Raw genomic sequence first — 24,776 nt, 5'->3', positions numbered from 1 at the left:
GTTTTTGGTCTGCATCAATTTTGTGTTGAATGTTTTCATTTGAAGACATGTTTCTTTGTTCTGTGTTTGTGTAAGATTGACACCTTAGAAGTACAAGATGACATGATGCTTTTATTTTGCAGCAATGTAAATATGACAGCTGTAACTGTGAAAAAAGTGAAGACTGCATGTGTGCTGCCCTTTCTTCTTATGTTCAGGCCTGCGCAACTAAAGGGATCATCATTTCCAATTGGAGAATGAATGTATGCTGTAAGTGTAATGGTATCAACCTTTGTGCGTTTTGTGGTTCAGGTGGTAACACTCTTGCCTATGAATCAAAAGGTTATCATTTCAAATACCACTGCACTATTTTAACACATCCAATTGTCACCACAAGAGTTTTTCAGTTCCATGCAGTATGTTAATGGACATGAAAGTGCCATAGCTGGACATACATGAATGGTATGAAGGGTCTTATAGGAAGTACAGGTTGGCTTAGACAGTTAGATGAATCACTGGGGTAGGTGGAGGCATAGTATGGCATTAAAACTGTAAGAAATCATGGGAGTGAGTGGATGGGCACAAAACAGCATGAATTGGAAGTGTGTGGGGGGTTGTAAAAGGAGGGAGAGCCTGGGGTTGTTATGGATTTTATGTTATTCCTGAGACAATGTCTGACAGAATTGAGGTTGAGATTTGATACCTGACAGCCTCTGAACATTTTCCTAGTTGGATAGCCTGAATGCAGCCAGTATCCCCTCCCGCCAGGAATAAAAACCCTGTTTGCATGAGCAGTTCCTTCTTTGATGATACTGTGGCTTTAAAGAAGTACAATTTGTCCTGTCTTTTTTTAAGTTAAGAGAGGTTGAGACAGCGGAAATGAGTGGTCTGTTCCAAGCCGATAAAGTAAACAGCTTGAGGCCTTGGATTTAGTTTTTAGTTGGAACAATAGAAGAAGCACGAATAGTTGGTGTCAGGCTCCCACAGGACCAGTATTTTAGTTTAACTTCTGGCATTTGCTGGAGTCTTGAAGCTGGATTGTGGAAGCTGTTATTCCTCTCTGTTACAGCAAAAACGTTGGATTCTGTTTCTGTTGCTGGAATTACATGTGAAACAATTATTTTACTGAATTTGCCTTTGCCAAGTACATGTTTATGGGATGTTACTAAATTAGAACAGTTGTTGCAAAGCAGTTGAATAATCTGTTAAGTTTTCCTATACAATTAAGTTATTCCAATTCTTCTCTCTTTTATTTATATTTTAACTGTCGTACGAAAATAAAGTGAGTTTTGTTTCAAACCTGATATTTTGACTTATCAAATTCCATCCGTTACAAAACACCTTACATGTGCCTTTAAAAATAAGAAAAAGTTGGGGTCTATGGTATGTTCTTAATATGTCTGAAGGGGTTTTGGTCTGGTCCATAACACTTCCAAAATGAGCAGGCCAAGCCAGGAATTTTCCTGACTACTGCAACCTGCCTCCAGGATAAAAACCCAGCCTATTGTGTTATTAGCTGACGTTATGTACTATAACATTCTACAATTCTATAAGGAAGCCATTTGGCCAATCATGCCTGAACCAGCTTGCAAAAAAGCTACCCAGTTAGTCCCGTTCTCCAGTTCTACCTCCATATCCCTCTGATTTGTAAAATAACACTTTACGAAACAGCGTTACATTTATTTATTTTAGATTTTTTTTAACTGGTAATTTGGAAATTCCGCAAATTTTCTGTGTTTGCTTATTTCAGCCAAATACCTCACCTGTCCCAAGACTCTCACCTACAGCTACAATATGACAAGCTGCCATCGCACTTGCAAGTCCCTAGGAGCACCAGATAAAACATGTGAGATTGACTTTGTGCCAGTTGATGGATGTGGTTGTGCTACTGGAACCTACATGGATGAAACTGGCAGATGTGTACCACCCTCCAGCTGCCCATGCTATTATAGGGGGTTGACAGTGCCAGCAGGAGAGGTCATTCATGAGGAAGATGCCATGTGGTGAGCTTATGAAGTTAATTAATGATTTAACTGTGCAGCAGCAGCTCTACACAGTGTTTGATGAAATCCTATTATTTAATTTTAGTACCTGCAATCAAGGGAAGCTGGAGTGCATTGGAAAAGAATTAAAACTTCAAGGTAACATCTTGAAAAGAAGTAATTATTCAAGTCGGACAATTTTTTTGTGTTTTCTGAATCCACTTTTGGTTCTGCTTTCCAGCCTGTGTTGCTCCCATGGTTTACTTTGACTGCAATAATGCTTCAGCTGACAGTGTTGGTATCGAGTGTCAGAAGAGTTGCCAAACTCTTGATATGGAGTGTGTAAGTGTTAATAATGAGTGGGATTACCTTTGTAAATATTTTAATAATCAAATACTCTTATGATTCTTATATATTGTTCTTTATTCTTGACTTTAGAGCTACCATGCTGCTTATTTGCTCAAGAGTTTTTGTCTTTTCGTCTTCCCTGTTCAATGTGTCACATGTAGCAAAGGTACTGTTATATGGGTGGCACGGTGGCTCAGTGGTTAGCACTGCTGCCCCACGGCACCAGGAATTTGATTCTCTCCAGGGGTATCTGTCTGTGTGGAGTTTGCATATTCTCCCTGCATCTGAGTGGGTTTCCTCCAGATACTCTGGTTTCCTCCCATTTCCTCCTGTGCAGGGTAGGTGGATTGGCTATGCTAAATTGCTGTAGTGCCCAGGGATGTTTAGGTTAGTTGGGTTAGACAAGGGAAGTGTAGAGGTAGGGGAATGGGTCTGAGTGAGATGCTCTTCAGAAGGGTGGTGTGGACTTGTTGGGCCAAATGGCCTGTTTCCACACTTTAGGGATTGTATGTATGTATGTAATTCAGAGATCTTAGGAATATTGGAACAGAAATAGTTCATGCATCCTATTCAGTCGTCTGCCACTCATTTAGATAATGACTGGTCTATGTCATAACTCCATCACTCTGCTTTGTTTCCATATCCCTTACCTAACTAAGCTGTATTGTCATAATGGGACAGACATTGAACAGGCCTAGTAAGTGAAGTCTGGGCATCCATCAGGTGCGCTGAGCCTTAAGTAGTAGCAGAATCATACGCTAACCTCATGGCCCGGCATTTCCCCCTGCTCATCCATGAACATCAAGCCAAGGGATCAACCCTGCTTCACTGTAGAGTACAAGTGGGCATGCCAGGAGCAGACCAGGCATACCTAAAAGTGAGATATCAACCTGGTGAAATTGCAAGATAGGACTACTTGTGTGCCATACAATATCGTGACAACTGTTAGGTAGAGCTAAGCAATCCCGCAACCAACAGCTCTGATCTAAGTCCTACAGTCCTGCCGCATCCAGTTGTGAATTGCGGTGGACAATTAAGCGACTCGCTGGAGGGAGATGCTCCAAAAGTATCCCCATCCTCAATGATGGGGAGCTAAAGCTGAAATATTCGCAATAATCTTCAGTCAGAAGTGCAGGGTGGATGATCCACCTTGACCTTTTCCAGCCCATTTCATCACAGATGCTAGACTTCAGTCAATTTAATTTGTTTCACTCCACGTGGTATCAAGAAGCAGTTGGTGGCACTAGATACTACAAAGCTTATGGGCCCTGACCACATTCTGGCAATAGTACTAAAGACTTGTGCTCCAGAACTTGCCACAACCCTATCCAAGCTGTTCCAGTACAGCTAACAACCCGAACATCTACCCGACAGTGTGGATATTTTCCCAGGTATGTGCTATATACAAAATACAGGACAAATCCAACCCAGCCAATTACTACCCCATCAGTGCTCTCTTGATCATCAGTAAAGTGTCAAAAAAAAGGTAGAAGGCGTCATCAGCTGTGCTATCAACAGCTTGCTCGCGGAAGCTTCTGTCCTCATTACAGCTTTGGCTCAAACATATGGACAAAAGAGTTAAATTCCAGAGGTGAGGTGACAGTGACAGCTCTTGAAGTCAAAGTCACATTTGACCAAGTGTGGCATCAAAGAGCCGTTGCAAAACTGAAATTAATAGGAATCGGGGGCAAACTCTCTGCTGGTTGAATTCATACCTGGCACATGGGAAAATGGTTGTGGTTGTCAGAGGTCAGTCATCTCAGCTTCACAACATCTTGCAGGAGTTCCTCAGGGTAGTATCCTAGGCCCAACCATCTTCAGCTGATTCATCAATGACCTTCCTCCATCATAAAGTCAGGAATGGGAGTGTTTGCCGATGATTGGACGATGTTGCCATTTGTGACTCCTGATATTCAAGCAGTCTACATTCAAATTCACCAAGGTCCGGACAATATTAAGGCTGAGTCTGACAAGTGGCAACTAACATTTGCAGTACACAAATACCAGGCAATGATCATCTCTAGTAAGAGACAATCTAACCACTGTCCCTTGGCTTTCAATGGTGTTATCCCCCATTGTCAACATCTTGGAGGTAACCATTGATCAGAAACTCAACTGGACTCATCATATAAATACAGTAACTGCAACGGCAGGTAGAGACTTAGGAATACAACAGTGAATAACTCACCTCCTGGCTCTGCAAAGCCTTCCACCAACTCCAAGGCACAAGTCAGGGATGTGATTGAACATTCCCCACTTTTCTGGATGAATGCAGCTCTAACAACATTTAAGACGCTTCATACCATCCAGGACAAAGCTGCCCGCACTACGTCCACAAGCATCCATTCCCTCAACCCACCACAAGATACATTGCAGAAATTTGCCAAACATCATTAGACACCACCTCGAAACCCCATGACTACTTCCATTAAGAAAGAAAGGGCCAGCAGTTGAGGAACATCACCACCTTCAAGTTCCCCTCCAAGCCACTCACTATCCTGACCTGGGAAAAATGTTGTTGTTCCTTCAGTGTCACTTGGTCAAATTCTGGAATTTCCTCACTGAGGGTCCACCTACAGTACACAAAGGTCAGCAGTTCAAGAAGACAGCTCACCCATCACCTCCTCAAGGGACAGACAATAAAATGCTACCCAGCCAATCATACCCATATCTCACAAGCGAATAATAAAAAAAAAATTTGGGCAAAAGTTCTTCGTATGAAGAAATTCTTCCTGACACAATGCCTTATTGTTCCTCCTTATTCTGGGCTCCTTACACCAAAATGATCTTTCCTCCAGCATGAAGTCATAAGTAAGGATGTTTGCAGATCATTACACAGTGTTCAGTAGAATTTACAACTCCTCAGATACTGAAAGAGTTCATTCCACATGCAGCAGAACCTGGACAACATTCAGGCTTGGACTGAGAAGGGCAAATGCCGTGCACACTAAACACCTAGCAGGCAACCAGTATCTCCAACAAGATACAATCTGACCATCTGTTTGTGACATTCAATGTAATTGAATCAGCTGAATAAACTTTGTGGCTACATGCACACGTCAGAGGCTGAATTCTGCATCAGATAACTCTGCCCACCAGCTTTTAAAAAAGTTGGTTTATGGGAAGTGGATGGCACAGGTTGGACTAGAGTTTATTGTGCATCTTAATTGCTCATAAGAAGGTGATAATGAGCTGGCTTTTTGAACTGCTGCAGTCATTGGGGTGTAGGTACAACGGGTGTTAGGAAGGGGATTTCAGGATTATTACTCCATGACCATGAGAGTTCCAAGTCAGGATGATGTGTGGATTAGAGGAGATCTTCCCACAACAAGTTTATCATCTACAAGACAGAAGTCAGGAGTGTGATGGATGAGTACAGCACTAGCAACACTCAAGAAGCTCAATACCATCTAGGACAAAGCAGCTCACTTCTTTGGAGTCTCACTCATCACCATGCACATTCACTCTCTCCACTGCCAACACTGTGTGTTCCATCTGTAAAATCTGTTGCAGGAACTTGCTAAGTAACTTCTAAATCTGCAACCTATGCCATCTAGCTGGGCAAAGGCAGAAAGGCAACTATCTGCAAGTTTTTCTTTGAGTCACACACTTTCCTGATTGGAGATATATTAGTTATTCCTTCATTGTCTTAGACTCAAAATCATGAAACTCCCTGACAGCACTATATGTTTACTGACAAAAGAAAGACTGAAGCAGTGCAAGAAGGTGGCTCACTAGCAAGAATAAGTACGGATAGAAACTAAATGCTGACCTTGCCAAAGGTAGTGGCATCTCAAAACTTAGTTTTAAATATGTTCTCTTTATATACCAAGTCATATACTTTAATCAACTTAAACATTTCAGCTAGAACACCCTGAATGTGCTGTATTTGAGGGAATGTGAGCCTCATCTTCGGAACCTTTGCATAATTTACCCCTTTTGTTTCACTGTCATCCTGGTGAATTTGCATGACATCCCCTGCTCCCCGCAATACATAATGTTTTCCACAAGTGTAGTACCCCAGACTCAATCTACTCTTTCCATCTTCAGTTTTCCTGTTGCTTAATCTTTTTACCTGTCAAAGTTTTTGCAACCTCTGCATATTTGCTACTCTGTAGTTAAATAAAATTTTCAATGTTGTTATTTTACAGTATGCCACAGGTTGTGTTTCTGGATGTGTATGTCCTGAAGGTTTAGTTTCTGATGGAAGTGGTGGCTGTATCCCTATAAATCAGTGCCCATGTACACATAATGGAATTCAGTACCATTCTGGGGACATCGTGCAGGTGGACTGTAACTCATGGTATGCTGAAAATATTGACTCATTTTTACCGACAGGATGAACTGTCAGGTCGAACAGTATAATAACCCGAGCAATATAATTTGGTTAATGTGCATTTTATTTGACTTTTTAAGTGAATGCAAGAATAGATTGTGGACCTGCACAAACCAACAGTGTCATGGGACATGTACGATCTATGGAGATGGGAACTACATCACTTTTGATGGAAAACGTTACAACTTTAATGGCGACTGTGAATACATTATTGCACAGGTACTGGGGACAAATTTGCGCATTCATTAAAATAATCAATGTATTATTTTTAAAATAGAACAAAAGTACAAGTACAATGATGCTAAATTGCTCCATTTATTATTGTTGTTATATTCCAATTTCAGAATTTTTAGAGCTAAGTTAGTTTTGTTTGCAGTTCATTTATAGACTTAAAGTTATGTATTTTGTGGAATTGTTAGTCTTTTTTAAATTCTGTCTCTTCATACCTGTTAGGACTTTTGTGGAAATAACACTTCTGATGGCACCTTCAGAGTAATCACTGAAAACATCCCTTGTGGGACCACTGGAACAACATGTTCTAAATCAATTAAAATTTTCTTGGGGGTAAGTGAACAGGATAATATACAATCAGCATCACTGCCTCTGTCTCCTGCAATTGAAAGGGTACAGATTGAAGTGTTGAGAGGAACTAGATGTTAAATATTTTGAAAAACAGGGCTTCAATGGGTTAGAAAATCTGGATTTTGCCCAAACCACATGCAAATTAAAATTGAAATTAGGTGGATAAGGTAAGCGACTGAAAGGATGGTGTGGGAAGGGTATTGTATTAGACACAACCGCTGGCACTGGAACAGGTGAGAATCGTACATTTGCTGAACTGGGCTGGGGACCAGGACCCTAGTGAAAAGAATGAAAGGAGCAGTTACAAAAATTTTAGGAGAATGAATTGGGATTGAAAAGATAGTAAGAACCATAACTCTGCAGCAAACATAGAAGGACAGACTAATAATCAGAATGGTGCTTCATGTACGATTCTAAAAGTAATGGAATCGAGAGGGAGAATTAAGAAATGTACATGTGAAAATTACAGTGCCACTGACAGAAAAGTATGTCTGCTACCCAAATGGGGTAGTCACTATACAAATGCAAATTCAGCTCAGGTCAGTCAGGAGTAATATGGAATCCTTTGAGAATGATAATGCTGATGTGGTCAGTGAGAATAAGAAAATGATAGGCACATAAAATTTACAGGTTAGATTAGATTCCCTACAGTGTGGAAACAGGCCCTTCGGCCCAACAAGTCCACACTTTCCCTTGAAGCATCCCGCCCAGACCCATCCCCCTATAATCCACACATCCCTGAACACTATGGGCAATTTAGCATTGCCAATCCACCTAACCTGCATATCTTTGGACTGTGGGAGGAAACTTGAGCACCTGGAGGAAACCCACGCAGACACGGGGAGAATGTGCAAACTCCACACAGACAGTCGCCTGAGGCTGGAATTAGAACCTGGATCCCTGGCGCTGTGAGGCTGCAGTGCTAACCACTGAGCCACCGTGCCACCCAGGAGAGGAACCATTACAGGTGAGGAAAAGGACAGTATGCCGGACATGCGAGTCTATTGCTATTGAATAAGAGATAGGGGTTCACTGGAATTGACTTAAACAAAGTAGATGTAATGAGGAAAGCAAAGCGCTAAGGAGTAATAAACAGGATTTTAAAGTAGGTCAATGCAAATATTTCAGATACCCTAACTATAATCTGGTGAAACAAAAAAAAACAGTCCGTGAAAAACTCAGCATGTTAGGTAACATCTATGGAGATGGAAGAATAGAGTTAATGGGCCAATTCTTATGTTTATTTGGCTAACTGCAAGATGCATCAAATTCTTGGGGTTTTTACATTGTGAGACTCAATGTATTTTCTCACTACCTTACCAAACTGACCTCATTAACCACCACATGCAAATAGCCTCCCTCTCACGATATTCTATCCCGATCATCATGCACTTTTCCCAGAGCAGCTCACCAGATATCCCAGAATTGACCAGCATCTTTGGCTTCAGTGCTATTTAAAAGACCATTATGCATCTAAACAAGCATCGTCAGTCTGGAGCTCTGCACGGTTAATGACATTTTCCCTGGACATGACAGACAAGAATAATTTGGTGCTCCATTTTGATGGCAAGGGTCTAGAGGTCCTTGTGGATGTGGTGCAGAGATGGTACATCCTCTTCCCCTAAGACGAGCAGAGGCCATGACCGCAGACTATGGCAGTCTGCTCCGAGGTCACCACCAAAGTCAGTGGAGGAATGCCCAGTAATGTAGGAAGAAGAAGGTCAACATCCTAGAGGGGCAGAGAGGTAAGGGAGGGAGTTGTAGATCTTAGGACTGAGGTAACTGAAGTTAAAGTTGCTAGATTTGGGGTTAAAGCCAAAGATGCTCAAGACCAGAATTAGGTAAACATGGTATTCTGGTAAAGTCGTAAGACTGAAGGATATAGCAGAGACAGAAGGAGGTGAGGATTATTTTGAAAAGAAGGCAACAGTTTTAAAATCAAGACTTTTCTTGATCAAGGCTCATGTAGGTCAGTGAACACGAGGGTAATTGTTGAATGGAATTTGGTGTGAGTTAGGACACAAGTACCAGAGATTTTCATGACTTGAAGTTTATTGAGTGTAGAATATGTAAAACTAGATGAGTATGCACTGGTTTAGTCAATTTTAGGAGATAACAAATGCATTATTGTGGATTTCAGCAGAGATGAGCTAAGGCAGAGTGATCAAAAGCAAAGTTGCTGGAAAAACTCAGCAGGTCTGGCAGCATCAGTTCTGAGAGTCACCGGACCCAAAACGTTGACTCTGTTTTTTACCTTCACAGATGCTGCCAAGCCTGCTGAGCTTTTCCAGCAACTTTGTTTTTGCTCCTGATTTACAGCATCCGCAGTTCTTTCGGTTTTTATGATTGCAGAATAATGTTGGGCAACACAGGCAAGAGTAAAAACTCAGTCTCACACAGCTGTCAACAAGAGGGATAAAGTTATTAGCTAGGAAATGGAGTTTGGAGTGGGCCCCAAAAATAGTTTTGGTCCTCTCAATGTTTGATTGAAGAAAATTCCTGCTGATTTAGTCCTGAATGTCAGATAGCAATCTATTCATTCAGGCATTGACAGAGATGGATGACGTCAGAATAAATGTGATCACTGACTATATGCCTTCAGAAGCTACCACCAAATGGCAGCATTGGATAGAAAACAGAATAGGACCAAGAATGAATCATTTGGGGTCATCGAGATAACAGTGTGGGAGCAGGGATGGAAGCCAATAGAAAAAGTGCCTTGACTATGATTAAAGACAAACCAGGTGAGAGCAGTCCCATCTATCTGGACAACAATGGGGAGGTTTCGTAGGAGATGATGGGATCAACAGTGGCAAAGTCTGAAGATAGTTTGAGAGGAACAATGCAGGAGAGTTTACCTTTGTCACAGCCGCATAGTCATTTACGGCATAGGTGTACGGAGTCAAGGGCAGAAATCTGATTGGAGGCATTCAAACATGGAATTCAAAGAAAGGTAGATACAGGTTTGGGTGGCAATAACAAATTCAAGGACTTGAGAGGAAATGAAGTTTAGAGATGGAAGTTTGCAAGAATGGTAGTGGTTGGCAGATTTTGAGGAAAGCAATGATGAGCTTTAACTTATCGAAGAGAGAGGCAATACAATTCACACTACTAGCTAATTGGAAGAAGGGAAAGTTAGATTACCAAAGGTTTAGTGGGAGCAGGAGATGGAACTCGTGGAGAAGATGAATTTGGTGATGAACAAGAAACAGTCAAAAAACCAAATAGAATTTAGCCTTTATATTTAGAAGATTGGAAGAGAATGGGGTAAAAGTCATGCTTCAGCTACACAAAGCCCTGTTTAGATCATCTATCAAGTATCATTACCAATCCTGGGTATCACACCTTTAGAGTAGAGTAAATTTTATGGACAGCAGTGTAGATTTAGCAAAGTGACTCCTGACTCTAAGGATTTCTAGAGGATTTCACGTCTTAAAATTAAAAAGACACTTGTGCTGTTAATTATAAGACTGAAGTTTATGTGACAAGCTTAATGGACAATTAATGTTCAAAACCGGGAAGATCTTAAACATATGCCAAGAGTGCAAGATGCCTTTTATACAAAGAAAATGTTGGAGCAAACACAGCAAATTCAGCAAAATCTTTTTATCCCTTGAACTGGCTGAACACTTCATGTTTTAATAACACAGTATGTTGTTAACACACAATACTTTTCCAATAAGACACCGCAAACCAGCAGACACAGAAATTTCATGCTCAATTTATACATAGTTACTTTACATGATATTTATCTCATTAGATTGTTTACAATCTTTCAGAACTTGGAAATAAAACTCTCAGGTGGCAAGTACGAAGTGGTGCAGTTTGATAGCAGCAAACACATTCCTTACGAAGTGCGCTATCTTGGCATTTACCTTGTAATTGAAGCCAAAAATGGATTGGTATTGATCTGGGACAAGAAAACAAGCTTGACAATTAAACTCAGTCACTCTTTTCAGGTAAGTGCTTACTTCTGAACCTTGACATTGCAAGTGATGTTCTTTACATTAGCAGCAATTTAAATATTTTGAACTATCAAATTTCACTCATTTCAACACTCCTTATCATTGCTCATGGTTGAGGTATCTCAAACCCCTTCACATATAATTATTTACTTTGAGATAGATTGAGAATTATGATAATGGCCAACACACACTGCTACAATGTGTAAGCATGTGATTTCTTGTTATTAAGTGTAGAGCTGGATGAACACAGCAGGCCAAGCAGCATCTTAGGAGCACAAAAGCTGACGTTTCAGGCAGAGGGTGGTGATAGAGGGTTGCTTTTCAGACTACAGACCTGTAACTAGCGGTGTGCCACAAGGATCAATGCTGAGTCCACTTTTTTTTACATTAATATAAACTATTTGGATATGAACATAAAGGGTTAGTAAGTTTACAGGTGATACCATATTGGAGGTGTAGTGGACAATCTAGGTCCAAAACATCAGTTTTTTTGCCCCTAAAATGCTGCTTGGCCTGCTGTGTTCATCCACCTCTACACTTATCTCGGATTCTCCAGCATCTGCAGTTCCCATTACCTCTGATTTCTTGTTACTGTTTTTATTGCCCGAGATTGACTATCACAGTCTGTTCCCCAGCAAATCACCGTGTACTTTCTCAACTGAAGCTAATGAATGAGAAGCACACCTGGGAACATTTCAAATAATGGCCAAAGCATAGCAGTAGCATATATTGTAGGAGAAGTTATCTGCCTGTTGATTTCAGAGAATGATATTTGATTTATTTGATTTATTTACTGCCATATGTACTGGGTAAATCTTCTTTTTTTGCAGAGCATTGTTAATAGCCAGTATAATTATAGACATATGACATGTGAATCACAAGGAGCAGTAGGCCATTTGGCCCTTTAAACTTGTTCCACGATTTATAAGATCTTGGCTGATCTCATTATAATATCAAATCCACATTCATTCTAACCCTGATAACTTTTCACCCCTTTGCTTAACTAGAATTTACCTTCCCTTACCTTAAAAATATTCAAGGACTCTGCCTTTTCAAGGAGCGAGTTCAAAAGACTCACAACCCTCTGAGAGTAAAATTTCAACTCATCTGTTTTGAATGAGGGGTTACCCCTTTTAGACTCTCCCTAAGAGGAAACATCCTCTCCATGTCTCCTCCATCATGAACCTTCAGGATTTTAAATGTCATTTCAAACAAATTGCTTCTTACTCTAAAGTTCCAGTGTATACAAACCTACTCTGTCCAGCATTCCCTCAAAAGATAACCTGCCCATTCTAGGGGGTATTAGTCTAGAAAGCTTTCTCTGAACTGTCTCCAACACATTTGCATCTTGCTTTAAATACTGTAACCAGTACTGTTCACCGTTCTCCAAATGTGGTCTCCTGAATGACCTGTATAACCAAAGCATACTTTTGTATTCAATTCCTTTCACAATAAACAACAGTATTCTACTGGCTTTCCTGCTTATTTACTACATCTGCATATGAACCTTTAGTGAATAATTCAGTGGGACACTTAGATGCCTTTGTACCTCATGTGTCTGCAATCTTTCACATTTAGATCATCTATTTCTTTTTTATTCTTCCTTCCAAAATGGGCAACATCACATTTTCCCCACATTAGGCCTCATTTGTCAAATCTTTACCCACTCACATAACCTGTCAATATTATTTTTGTAACATCTCTGTGTCATCTTCTGTTCCTATTTTCCTACCTATCTTTATGTTATTGGCACATTTGGCAATAATACCTTCCAACCTTCATCTGCACCGTGTATATAAAAGCTATGCTTGCTGACATCCAGGCTCACTAGCAGGGAGAAATTAGGTGCAGGAGCAGGCCATTCAGCCCTTTGAGCCTGTACTACCATTCAATACAATCATGATTGATCATGCAATCTCAGTATCCCATTCCTGCCCTCTCCCCATACACCTTGATCCCTTTAACCACAAGGGCCATGTCCAGCTTCCTTTTGAATGTATCGAACACACTGGTCCCAACAGCTTCCTCTGGGAGAGAATTCCACATGTTCACAACTCTGAGTGAAGAATTCTTCCTTATCTCAGCCCTGAATGCAGTTGGTTCTATGGTGTAATAGTTAGCACTCTGGGCTTTGCATCCAGCGATCCGAATCCGAATCTCGATTGGACCTCTAATTGTTGTGTCCCTCCGAATTGTTTAACGAGGAGCACAACAGTGAAATCTGCCTACAGACCAATCTAAGGCTGGACCTTTTAGCACTGCCACGTCAGATCTCATCACATTTTGAGGGGCACAGTGGCACAGTGGTTAATACTGCTGCCTCACAGTGCCAGTGACCCGGGTTTGATTCCAGCCTCAGGTGGCTGTCTGTGTGGAGTTTGCACATTCTCCCCATGTCTGCATGGGTTTCCTCTGGTTCCCCGGTTTCCTCCCACAGTCCAAAGATGTGCAGGCTAGGTGAATTGGCCATGCTCAATTGCTCATAATGTTCAGGGAGGTGTAGATTAGGTGTAGATACGGGGAAAGGTCAAGGTGGGATGCTCTGAGGTTCAGTGTGGACTTGTTGGGTCGAAGGGCCTGTTTACACGCTGTAGGGATTCTATGATCTATGAATGACTTACCCATTATTCTTAGACAGGGTCCCCTTGTTCTGGACTTCGCCAACATTGGGAACATTCTTCCTGCATCTAGCCTGTCGAGTCCCATCAGGATTTTATCTTTCTTTGAGATCCCCCGATTCTTCTAAATTCCAGTGAATACAAGCCCGTTCGACTTAGTCCTTCCTCATAAGTCAGTCCTGTCCTCCCAAGTATCAGTCTGGCGAGCCTTCACTGGACTGCATCAATAGCAAGAATGTCCTTTCTCAGACTAGGAAACCAAAACTGCACACAAAACTCAAGGTGTGGCCTCACCAAGGCCCTGTTTAACTGCAGCAAGACATCCTTACGCCGACACTCAAATCCTGCCAACCTGAAAAGGATTTACTTACACCTCCTCTGTGTGCCCTGTTAGCTAGCCAACTTTCTATCCATTCCAAAATGCTACCATCTACCGTGCACAATAACCTTTGATATGGCACCTTATCAAATGCCTTCTGAAAGCCAGAGAACAGTACATCAACCCATTTCCCTTCATCTACCACATGCGTAATATTTGAGTGACTCTGTTTTGGGATCGGGTACTCTTTAACAAATTAATGAGGGAATCTGACCTTTTGTCCTATCATTATCGTGCCCAGTAGTGGCCAACATAAAAGCAAGGTAACTTTCAATTAATTGCTCCAACATTTCATCCTCATGATTAGGAGGATGGTAAAATAAAGCTCTTCTAATGACAAATACAGTGTGAAACTCTGAAATCACAGATGCCTTCTAGCTCTGAACACCCAACCAACAGTAATTGTTCCTGTAATCACTGTTTGTAATATGTTGACCTAAGAAATCATTTCCATTTTTGGCAAGATAATAAAATGTGAGGCTGGATGAACACAGCAGGCCAAGCAGCATCTCAGGAGCACAAAAGCTGACGTTTCGGGCCTAGACCCTTCATCAGAGGGTCTAGGCCCGAAACGTCAGCTTTTGTGCTCCTGAGATGCTGCTTGGCCTGCTGTGTTCATCCAGCCTCACATTTTATTATCTTGGAATTCTCCAGCATCTGCAGTTCCCATTATCTCCATTTTTGGCAAATTTGCTTATGTTGCAGTTTTAGATATTGAGGTGAGAGCTAACTGGAATTCAGATGACTGTCCCATCATAACCTTCTTTTCAAACATTGTCATAAGCTACAATGATCTACAACACATGACCAGCAGTGTGCCACAAGGCTCAGTGCTGGGTGCACTGCTTTTCGTCATTTATATAAATGATTTGGATGTGAGTATTGGAGGTATGGTTAGTAGGTTTGCAGATGACACCAAAATACGAGGTGTAGTGGACAGCGAAGAAGGCAACCTCACAGTACAACAGGATCTTGATCAAATGAGTCAACGGGCTGAGGAGTAGCAGATGGAGTTTAATTTAGAAAAATGTGAAGTGCTGCATTTTGGAAAGGTAAATCAGGGCAGGACTTATACACCTAATGCTAAAGCCCTGGGGAGTGTTACTGAACAAAGAGACCTTGGAGTGCAGGTTCATGATTCCTTGAAATTGGAGTCATAAGTTAATCAACAGTGAAGCAGGCATTTGGTATGCTTGCATTGGTTGTTGCATTGAGTATAGAAGTTTGGAGGTCATGTTGCAGTTGTACACGACATTTGTTAAGCCACTTTTGGAAAACCATGTGCAATTCTGATCTCTCTGCTATGTAGGAAGGATGTTGTGGAACTTGAAAGGGTTCAGAAAAGATTTACAAGCATGTTGCCAGGGTTGGAGGGTTTTGAGTTATAGAGAGATGCTAAATAGACTGAATAAAGGGAGGTGATGGCCTTGTGGTATTATCGCTGGGCTATTAATCCAGAGACCCAGATAATGTTCTGGGTCACCTGGGTTTGAATCCCACCATGGCAGATGTGGAATTTGAATTCAATGAAATATCTGGAATTAAGAACCTAATGATGACCATGAATCCATTGTCAACCGTTGAAAAACCCATCTGGTTCACTAATGCCCTTTGAGGAAGGAAATCTGCCATCCTTGCCTGGATTACATGTGACTCCAGACCCACAGCAATGTGGTTGACTCTTCACTGCCCTCTGGTCAATTAAGGATGGACAATAAATGCTGCCGAGCCAGCGACGCCCTTATCCTGTGAATGAATAAATTTAAAAAAAGGCGGGGGCTATTTTCCCTGGAGTGTTTGGGGTAGAACTTTACAAAATCATGAGGGGCATGGATAGGGTAAATAGACAAGATATTTTCCCCAGGGTGGGACAGTCCAAAATTAGAGGGCACAGGTTTAAAGAGAGAGAGGAAACAATTAAAAAGGAATGTTTTCACACAGAGGGTGTGTGTATGGAATGAGCTTCCAGAAGAAGTGGTGGAGGCCGGTTACAATTACAACAATTAAAAGGCATCTGTATGGGTAAATGAATAGGAAGGATTTAGAGGAATAAGGGCCAAATGCTAGAAAGATTTATTTCGGATATCTGGTCAGCATGCGCGAGTTGGACCAAAGCATTTGTTTTTGTGCTGTACATCTCTATGCCTCTATATGTTACTCCATTAGACTGGTCAAATATAATTTTATTTTCACAAAACCATGTTGACTCTGATTACTTTGAATAATGTTTTCACATCTTATTACTTGAGTATAAAAGACGTGACTAAGATCACTAAAGTGATTCTCTTTCATTATATCGTCATTTCAACCACTCACTTAAACTACAAAGATATATTTTGTCCACTACTGACATCCTGAATGACCAATGCTAACTAATATTGGAATGCATAGTCAATTTTCATCCCGCCTTGACCATTGACTTTGTTGATTTGATCACTGGCAGGTAACAGTTGTACACGACAAAGCCAAGTAAAGACCCAAACTAATAAAATAAAACAAAAATCTTTATATCAATGTTATGAATATTGTCAAGTTTCCTGTCTGTGATGTCCTAGGGGCTCCCCTTGATCAGTCATACAAATGTTTTAACTACTAGCACAAATTGAGGTAAGGCGTTTTACACCCTGGCCATCATTTACCTAAATGGATGCAGCTGCAACAACAATTAAAAAGTACATCATCATCACAGACAAAAAAAAGCTTGCTTGATTGTCAGTTTATCCAGAAGCCCTTTAAGGAGGAGCCAGTGGCCATCCATTCTGGGGAGGCATCCCAATGACATCTTGGGGGGGGGAAGGGAACACGGTTTATGATTGGTCAGTGCCAGTTTGTGTTAACTTGTTCATTTCTTTGGTGCTACCAATGAAGGAATCCCATTGCAGTGCAGGATAAGTGTGTGTCAGTCTTTCTAAAGGGTTGGTAGAGTTAGTTCATCTCCTGGTTAGTACACGGAGTTCAGAGAGTGAGTAAGTTGGGGGCGGGTACTATTTGTTAGAAAGTGATAACTATAATTTTTTGCGAGCTGCTTAAAATTTAACTTGTAAGCTAACAGCCAGTAGAGGATTAAACATGCCACTTGGTGGGGTTTTCTGTTCTGCCTGCGAGATATGTTCAATCGTGGATGCTGACTGCATCCCTGATAATTACATCTGCAGGAAGGATATCCAGCACCAGCTCCTCATTGAACAAATGAATTAGCTTGAGCGGCAGGTGGATACACGCTGAACAGCACACATATAGAGTGGAGACCATCATAGATAAAAGTTAAAGACATGTGGTCACACCCAAAGTATAGGAAGATAAATTGGTAGCCACTAGATGCAACAGGCAGTCAGCCCAGGAGCCCCCTGCATTTGTCCCCCTGTCAACCAAGTATTCCGTTTTGGATACTGATGAGAGATTTGACTCATCAGGTGACAGCAGCAGCAGCTAGAGCAATAGCACCATGGCTGGCCCTGCTAAACTGTTGCTAGTAGAGTAATAGTAATTGGAGATTTGATGATCCACAGATAGGAGCTTCTGTGGATGTGAGAGAGATTCTAGGAAGGTATGTTACCTTGCTGGGTAGTGGATGTCTCTGAGCAGATACAGGCATCCTGAAATGGGAGGGTAAACGATGGAAGTTATTGTCTGTATTAGCACACATGACATAGGTAGGAAGACTGATAAGGTCCTGCAACAACAATTCATGGATTTAGATAGTAAACTAAAAAGCAGAACCTCTAGGGTAGTAATCTCAGGAATACTTCCTGTCCCATGTGCTACTGAGGCTACGAACAGAGACGGATTGCGATTGAACACATGGCTAAAGATCTGTTGTAGGGAGGAGGGCCTCAGATATGTGGATCATTGGGATGTCTTCCAGGGAAAGTGGGTTTAGTACAAGCAAGATAGGGTGTACCTAAACTGGAGATATGCCAAAACCCTGGCAGGGAGGTTTGATAGTGCCATGTGGAAGTGTTTAAACTAATGTGGCAGAGGTGTGGGAACCTTAGCAACAGGTCAGTAAGAATAGAGACTTGGGAAGAGCTTGAATCTAAAGCAAAGAAATCTAAGAGCAAGAGCAGTCAGGGAGAGGTTGTTGGTCTCAGTGGAATTGGAAGCTTGAGGTACATTGTGCTTCAGTGCAAAAAGTATAACAGGTAAGATGGATGAACATAGAGCCTGGATTAATGCATGGAATTTTGATGTCGTTGCTATCACATGGTTGAAAGAGGGACAGGATTGTCAGTTATGTTTTGGGATATCAATGTTTTTGACAAGACAGAGGAGGAAGAAAAAGACGCAGGAGGGTTGCATTACTCGTTGGCTATCACAGCTGTGTTGAGAGAGAGCACCCTTGAAGAGAGGCATTGTAGGTAGAATTTAGGAATAGGAAGGGTGCATTCCCACTGCTGGGATTGTAACATGGATCTTCCAGTTGACGGGGGAGATGGAAGAAAGGGTAAGTAGTCAGATTATAAAAATAACAGGGTTGTTGTGGTGGGTGATCTTAACTTCCCCTGTATTGATTCATTTACTGGTGGGGGTTTGGAATGGAGATCAGTTTGTTATATGTATCCAGGAGGGTTTCTTGAACCTGTATGTGGATAGTCCAATGAGGAGGGGCCATACTGGACCTAGTATTGGGAAAAGAGCCTGGCCACGCGATCAAAGTTTTAATGAGGAGCATTTTGAGAATAGTGACCATAACTCCATAAGTTTTTAATTACTTATGGATAAGGACAGGGGTGGACCTTGGATGAAGGTATTAAATTGGGAGAAGAAGACCAACTAAAACTGAATTAGGCAAAAATTGGAGAATTTGAATTGGCAGCAGCTCTTTGAGGGTAAATCTACATCTGACATAGAGTCATAGAGTTGCACAGCACAGAAAAAGACCCTTCAGTCCAACTCATCTCTGCAGACCAGATATCCTAAATTAATCTAATCCTATTTGCCAACATTTCGCCCAAATTTGTCGATACCTTTCCCATTCATACACCCGTACAAATGCCTTTTAAATGTAATTGTAATACCACTTCTTCTGACAACTCATTCCATATATGCACCACCTTCTGCGAGAAAACTTTGCCCCTTAGATCCCTTTTAAATCTTTTCCTTCTCACCCTAAACCCATGTCTTCTAGTTTTGGACCCCTTCTCCCTTGGGAAATGACTTTGGCCATTTACCGTCTCCATGCCGCTGATGAACTTATAAATTTCTATAATGGCTCCCCTTAGCCTTCAACGCTACTGGGAAAATAGCCTCAGCCTGTTCAGCCTCTCCCTATAGCTCAAGCCCTCAAACCCTGGAAACATCCTGGTAAACCTTTTCTGAGCCCTTTCATAACATCCTTCCTATAGAGGGGAGACCAGAATTGAACACAATACTCCGAAAGTGGCCTAACCAATGTCCTGCACAGCCGCAACATGACCTCTAAACTCCTACACTCAATGTACTGACCAGTAAAGGCAAGCATACCAAATGTCTTTTTCACTCTCCTGTCTCCTGGTGGCACAGTGGCCTCACAGTGCCTCACAGTGCCAAGAACCAGAGTTCAAATCCACCCTCAGGTGACTGTCTCGGTGAAGTTTGCACGTTCTCTCTGTGTCTCGGTGGGTTTTCTCTGGGTGCTCTGGTTTCCTCCCACAGTCCAAAATTGTGCAGGCTACGTGGATTGGCCATACTACATTGTCCATAGTGTTCAGGAATGTGTAGATGAGGTGCGTTATAGGGGATAGGTCTGGGTGGGATGCTGTGAGTGTCAGCATAGACTTGTTGGGCCAAAGGGCCTTTTTCCAGACTGGAGGGATTCTATGCTGTATCTGGAACTCCACTTTCATGGAACTATGAACCTGCACTCTAGGGTCAATTTTTGTTTAACAACACTCCCCAGGACCTTACCATTAAGTGTATAAATCCTGCCCTAATTTGCCTTTCCAAACTGCAGCACTTTACATTTATTTAAATTAAACTCCATCTGCCACTCCTCACCCCATTTGCCCATTTGATCAAGGTCCTATTGTACTCTGAAGTAACCTTCTTCACTGTCCAGTACACCTCCCATTTTGGTGTCATCTGCAAACTTCTCGACCAAACCTCCTTTATTCACATCCAAATCATTTATATAAATGATGAAAAGTAAAGGACCCAGCATCAATCCTTGTGACATAACAAAGTGTTTAGCTGGATGCTTTTCTGATGAAGGGTCTAGGCCCGAAACATCAACTTTTGTGCTCCTAAGATGCTGCTTGGACTGCTGTGTTCATCCAGCTCCACATTTTGTTACCTTGGATTCTCCAGCATCTGCAGTTCCCATTATCTCTGATCTCAATCCTTGTGACACACTGCTGAACACAGTCCTCAGTCTGAAAACCATCCCACCACCACCACCCTCTGTCTTCTACCTTCGAAATCAATTTTGTATCCAACTGGTTAATTTTCCCTGTATTACATGTGATCTAACTTTGCTAACCAGTCTGTCATGAGGAACCTTGTCGAACACCTTACTGAAATCCATATATATCATGTCCACCACTCTGCCATCATCAATCCTTTTTGTTACTTTGTGGGAGTCTTTTTAAGAACTGGTTGATTAGAATGAAGGACAGACATGGTTCCTGTGAAAATGAAGGCTAGGCATGGCAGTATTTGGGAACTTTGGATGACAGGGGAAATTATCAGCTTAGTCAAAAAAAAAGAAGCATGGCTAAGACCTAAGCAACTAAAAATAGACAAAGTCCTTGTGGAATATAAAGAAGGAACAAGCTCAGACAAGGAATCAGAAAGGCTAAAAGGTGTGATGATATGTTCTTGGCAGCAGGGCTAAGGATGATCCCAAGACTTTTATACATATATTAGGAGTAAGATAGTGGCTAGAGAAAGAGTAGGCCCTCTCAAGCATAAAGGAGGGAGGTTCTGTGTGGAGCCAGTGGAAATGTGTGAGAACCTTAATGAATATTTTACATTGGTATTCACCAAAATGAGGGACATGAGGGATGCTGAAGTTAGGGAATATGAGTGAAAAGACTTGGGCAGGTCAATATGAAGAAGGGGGAAGTGATGGGTGTCTTGAAATACATTAAGTAGACAAGTCTGCAAGGCCAGGTGGGATCCATCCCAGGATACTGTGGGAAGCAAGGGAGGAAATAGCTGGGGCCTTAACAAATATTTTAGCATCCTCTTTGGCCTCAGGCAAGGTTCCAGAGGACAGGAGAATGGCCAACATTGTTCCTTCATTTAAGAAGAAACAGAGGTAATCCAGGTCATTACAGGCCGGTGAGCCTGACGTGGGGAAGCTCTTGGAGAAGATACTGAGTGACGGGATTCATTCACATTTGGAAGCAAATGGATTAGTTAATGATAGGCACCATGGGCTTGTGTGGGGAAGTTCATATTTTACCAACTTGATTGAAGTTTTTGAGGAGGTGACAAGAATGATTGATGAGGAAAGAGCAGTGGATGTTGTTACAGGGACTTTAGTAATACATTTGATAAGATGCCTCATGGCATACTAGAACAGAAAATAGAGTCTAATGGGATCTGGGGTGAGCTGGCTAGCAGGATACAAAACTGGCTTGGTCATAGAAGATAGCCCATAGCAGTGGAATGAGGTTTTTCGGTTCAGAGATCAGTAGCTAATGGTGTTACTCAGGGATCAGTGCCAAAACCTTTGTTGTCTGTAATATATATAAATGATCTGGAGGAAGTTTTAAATGGTCTAATTAGCAAGTTTGCAGATGACACCACAATTGGTGGAGTTGCAGATAGCATGGAGAATTATCAAAGGATACAGCAGGATGTAGATAGATTGCAGATTTGGGCAGAGAAATGACAGGTGGAGTCTAACCTGGACAAATGCAAGTTATCGCATTTTGGAAGATCAAATTCAGGTGTGAATTGTGCCACAAATGGCAGAAACCTTCGGGGCATTGACATACAGTGAAATCTGGGTTTACAGATCCACAGATCCCTGAAAATGGCAACACAGGTGGACAAGGTGGTCAAGAGGCATGTAGCATGCTTGCCTTCATTGGCTGGGGCATCAAATATAAAAGTTGAAAAGCCATGTTACAAATGTACAAAATTTTAGTTAGGCCACGTTCGGAGTAATGCATGCACTTCTGGTCGCCACATTACCAGAAGGACATGGATGCTTCAGAGAGGGTGCACACAAAATTTACCAGGATGTTGCATGGTCTAGTGAGTTTCAGGTATGAGGAGAGGTTGAATAAACTTGGATTATGTTTCATTGGAAATATGGAAGCAGTGAGGTGGGGGGTGGGGCACGGTGACCTGATGGATGTCTACAAAATTATGAGATGCAATTGCTTCGCCACTTGCGAAGATCTTTGCATCCTCGCTCTCCACTGGAGTCGTACCTGAGGACTGGAGAGAGGCAAATGTAATTCCTCTCTTCAAGAAAGGAAATAGGGAAATCCCCGGCAATTATAGACCGGTAAGTCTCACGTCTGTCGTCTGCAAGGTGTTAGAAAGGATTCTGAGGGATAAGATTTATGACCATCTGGAAGAGCATGGCTTGATCAAATACAGTCAACACGGCTTTGTGAGGGGTAGGTCATGCCTTACAAACCTTATCGAGTTTTTTGAGGATGTGACTAGTAAGGTTGATGAGGGTCAAGCTGTGGATGTGGTGTATATGGACTTCAGTAAGGCATTTGATAAGGTTCCCCATGGAAGGCTCATTCAGAAGGTCAGGAGGAATGGGATACAGGGGAACTTAGCTGCTTGGATACAGAATTGGCTGGCCAACAGAAGACAGCGAGTGGTAGTAGAAGGAAAATATTCTGCCTGGAAGTCAGTGGTGAGTGGGGTTCCACAGGGCTCTGTCCTTGGGCCTCTACTGTTTGTAATTTTTATTAATGACTTGGACGAGGGAATTGAAGGATGGGTCAGCAAGTTTGCAGACGACACAAAGGTCGGAGGTGTCGTTGACAGTGTAGAGGGCTGTTGTAGGCTGCAGCGGGACATTGACAGGATGCAGAGATGGGCTGAGAGGTGGCAGATGGAGTTCAACCTGGATAAATGCGAGGTGATGCATTTTGGAAGGTCGAATTTGAAAACTGAGTACAGGATTAAGGATAGGATTCTTGGCAGCGTGGAGGAACAGAGGGATCTTGGTGTGCAGATACATAGATCCCTTAAAATGGCCACCCAAGTGGACAGGGTTGTTAAGAAAGCATATGGTGTTTTGGCTTTCATTAACAGGGGGATTGAGTTTAAGAGTCGTGAGATCTTGTTGCAGCTCTATAAAACTTTGGTTAGACCGCACTTGGAATACTGCGTCCAGTTCTGGGCGCCCTATTATAGGAAAGATGTGGATGCTTTGGAGAGGGTTCAGAAGAGGTTTACCAGAATGCTGCCTGGACTGGAGGGCTTATCTTATGAAGAGAGGTTGACTGAGCTCGGTCTCTTTTCATTGGAGAAAAGGAGGAGGAGAGGGGACCTAATTGAGGTATACAAGATAATGAGAGGCATAGATAGAGTCGATAGCCAGAGACTATTTCCCAGGGCAGAAATGGCTAGCACGAGGGGTCATAGTTTTAAGCTGGTTGGTGGAAAGTATAGAGGGGATGTCAGAGGCAGGTTCTTTACGCAGAGAGTTGTGAGAGCATGGAATGCGTTGCCAGCAGCAGTTGTGGAAGCAAGGTCATTGGGGTCATTTAAGAGACTGCTGGACATGCATATGGTCACAGAAATTTGAGGGTGCATCCATGAGGATCAATGGTCGGCACAACATTGTGGGCTGAAGGGCCTGTTCTGTGCTGTACTGTTCTATGTTCTATGTTCTATGTTCTATACATCGGGTGGATAGTCTGAGCGTTTTACCCAAGGTGGAAACGTCAGCTACAAGAGGACACAAGTTCAAAGTGAGAGGGTGAAAGTTTAGGTAAGAAGTACAGGGGGAACATCTTTCACATTTAAGGTGGTGGGTGCCTGGAATGAACTGCCAGTAGAGATGGTGGAAGCAGGCACGTTAGCAAAGTTTAAAGTGTACCTTCATAGACATATGAATATGAGGTGATCAAATAGATGATCACCGTGCATGAGCAATATGTAGCGGGTACAAATAAGGACTAGGAATCAGCACAGGCTTAATGGGTTAAAGGGCCTGTTCCAGTGCTGTATTGTACTGTATAAGACTAAATATGCACAAAAACCTTCCGTTCACCTATCCATGGTTATTGTTGTGTGTCTACATTACTGTATGCTGTCTACCATCTAGAAGGACAAGTGCAGCAGGTGCATGGAAATGCCATCACTTTTAAATTCTCATTCCAGTCACAGTATTTCTTTTAAAGGCTACAGGGTCCGAATTCTTATCGAGTACTGTGGGAACACTTTCATCACTGATAACAAAGGCTCAAGAAGCAACCCTTCTGATAGCAACTTGAGATAAACAATTAGTGCCAGCCTGAACAACAGTATCCAGATCCTAAAAATAAAGTTTTTAAAAGTTTAGGACAAAGTGCTATAACTAGTAAGAATTTGGAGGTCAAAACAGTATTTGTTATTTAAACTGTTCATTTTATTCAGTGTAAAATCATACCAAAGTGTGAACATTTCTTATTGGTCCATTAATGA

At 41.9% G+C, this 24,776-nt stretch overlaps 1 protein-coding gene across 1 annotated transcript in view; it reads left to right on the top strand.

Annotated features, from left to right (window-relative positions):
• The window catches only part of LOC125459468 (mucin-2), a 76,277-nt gene that overhangs the window by 32,714 nt on the left and 18,787 nt on the right, over positions 1-24,776 (top strand). The window contains exons 16-23 of the mRNA XM_059652218.1: positions 123-249; positions 1,730-1,982; positions 2,068-2,120; positions 2,203-2,303; positions 6,461-6,612; positions 6,726-6,864; positions 7,099-7,209; positions 11,007-11,186. Of these exons, the coding sequence (XP_059508201.1) occupies positions 123-249; positions 1,730-1,982; positions 2,068-2,120; positions 2,203-2,303; positions 6,461-6,612; positions 6,726-6,864; positions 7,099-7,209; positions 11,007-11,186 (1,116 nt within the window). The remainder of the gene's footprint in view (positions 1-122; positions 250-1,729; positions 1,983-2,067; positions 2,121-2,202; positions 2,304-6,460; positions 6,613-6,725; positions 6,865-7,098; positions 7,210-11,006; positions 11,187-24,776) is intronic.

Source organism: Stegostoma tigrinum, chromosome 17 (assembly GCF_030684315.1).
Source record: "Stegostoma tigrinum isolate sSteTig4 chromosome 17, sSteTig4.hap1, whole genome shotgun sequence".
Taxonomy (NCBI): Eukaryota; Metazoa; Chordata; class Chondrichthyes; order Orectolobiformes; family Stegostomatidae; genus Stegostoma; species Stegostoma tigrinum.
Note: the sequence above shows the minus strand (reverse complement) of the source record. Positions and strands in the feature narration are given on the sequence as shown.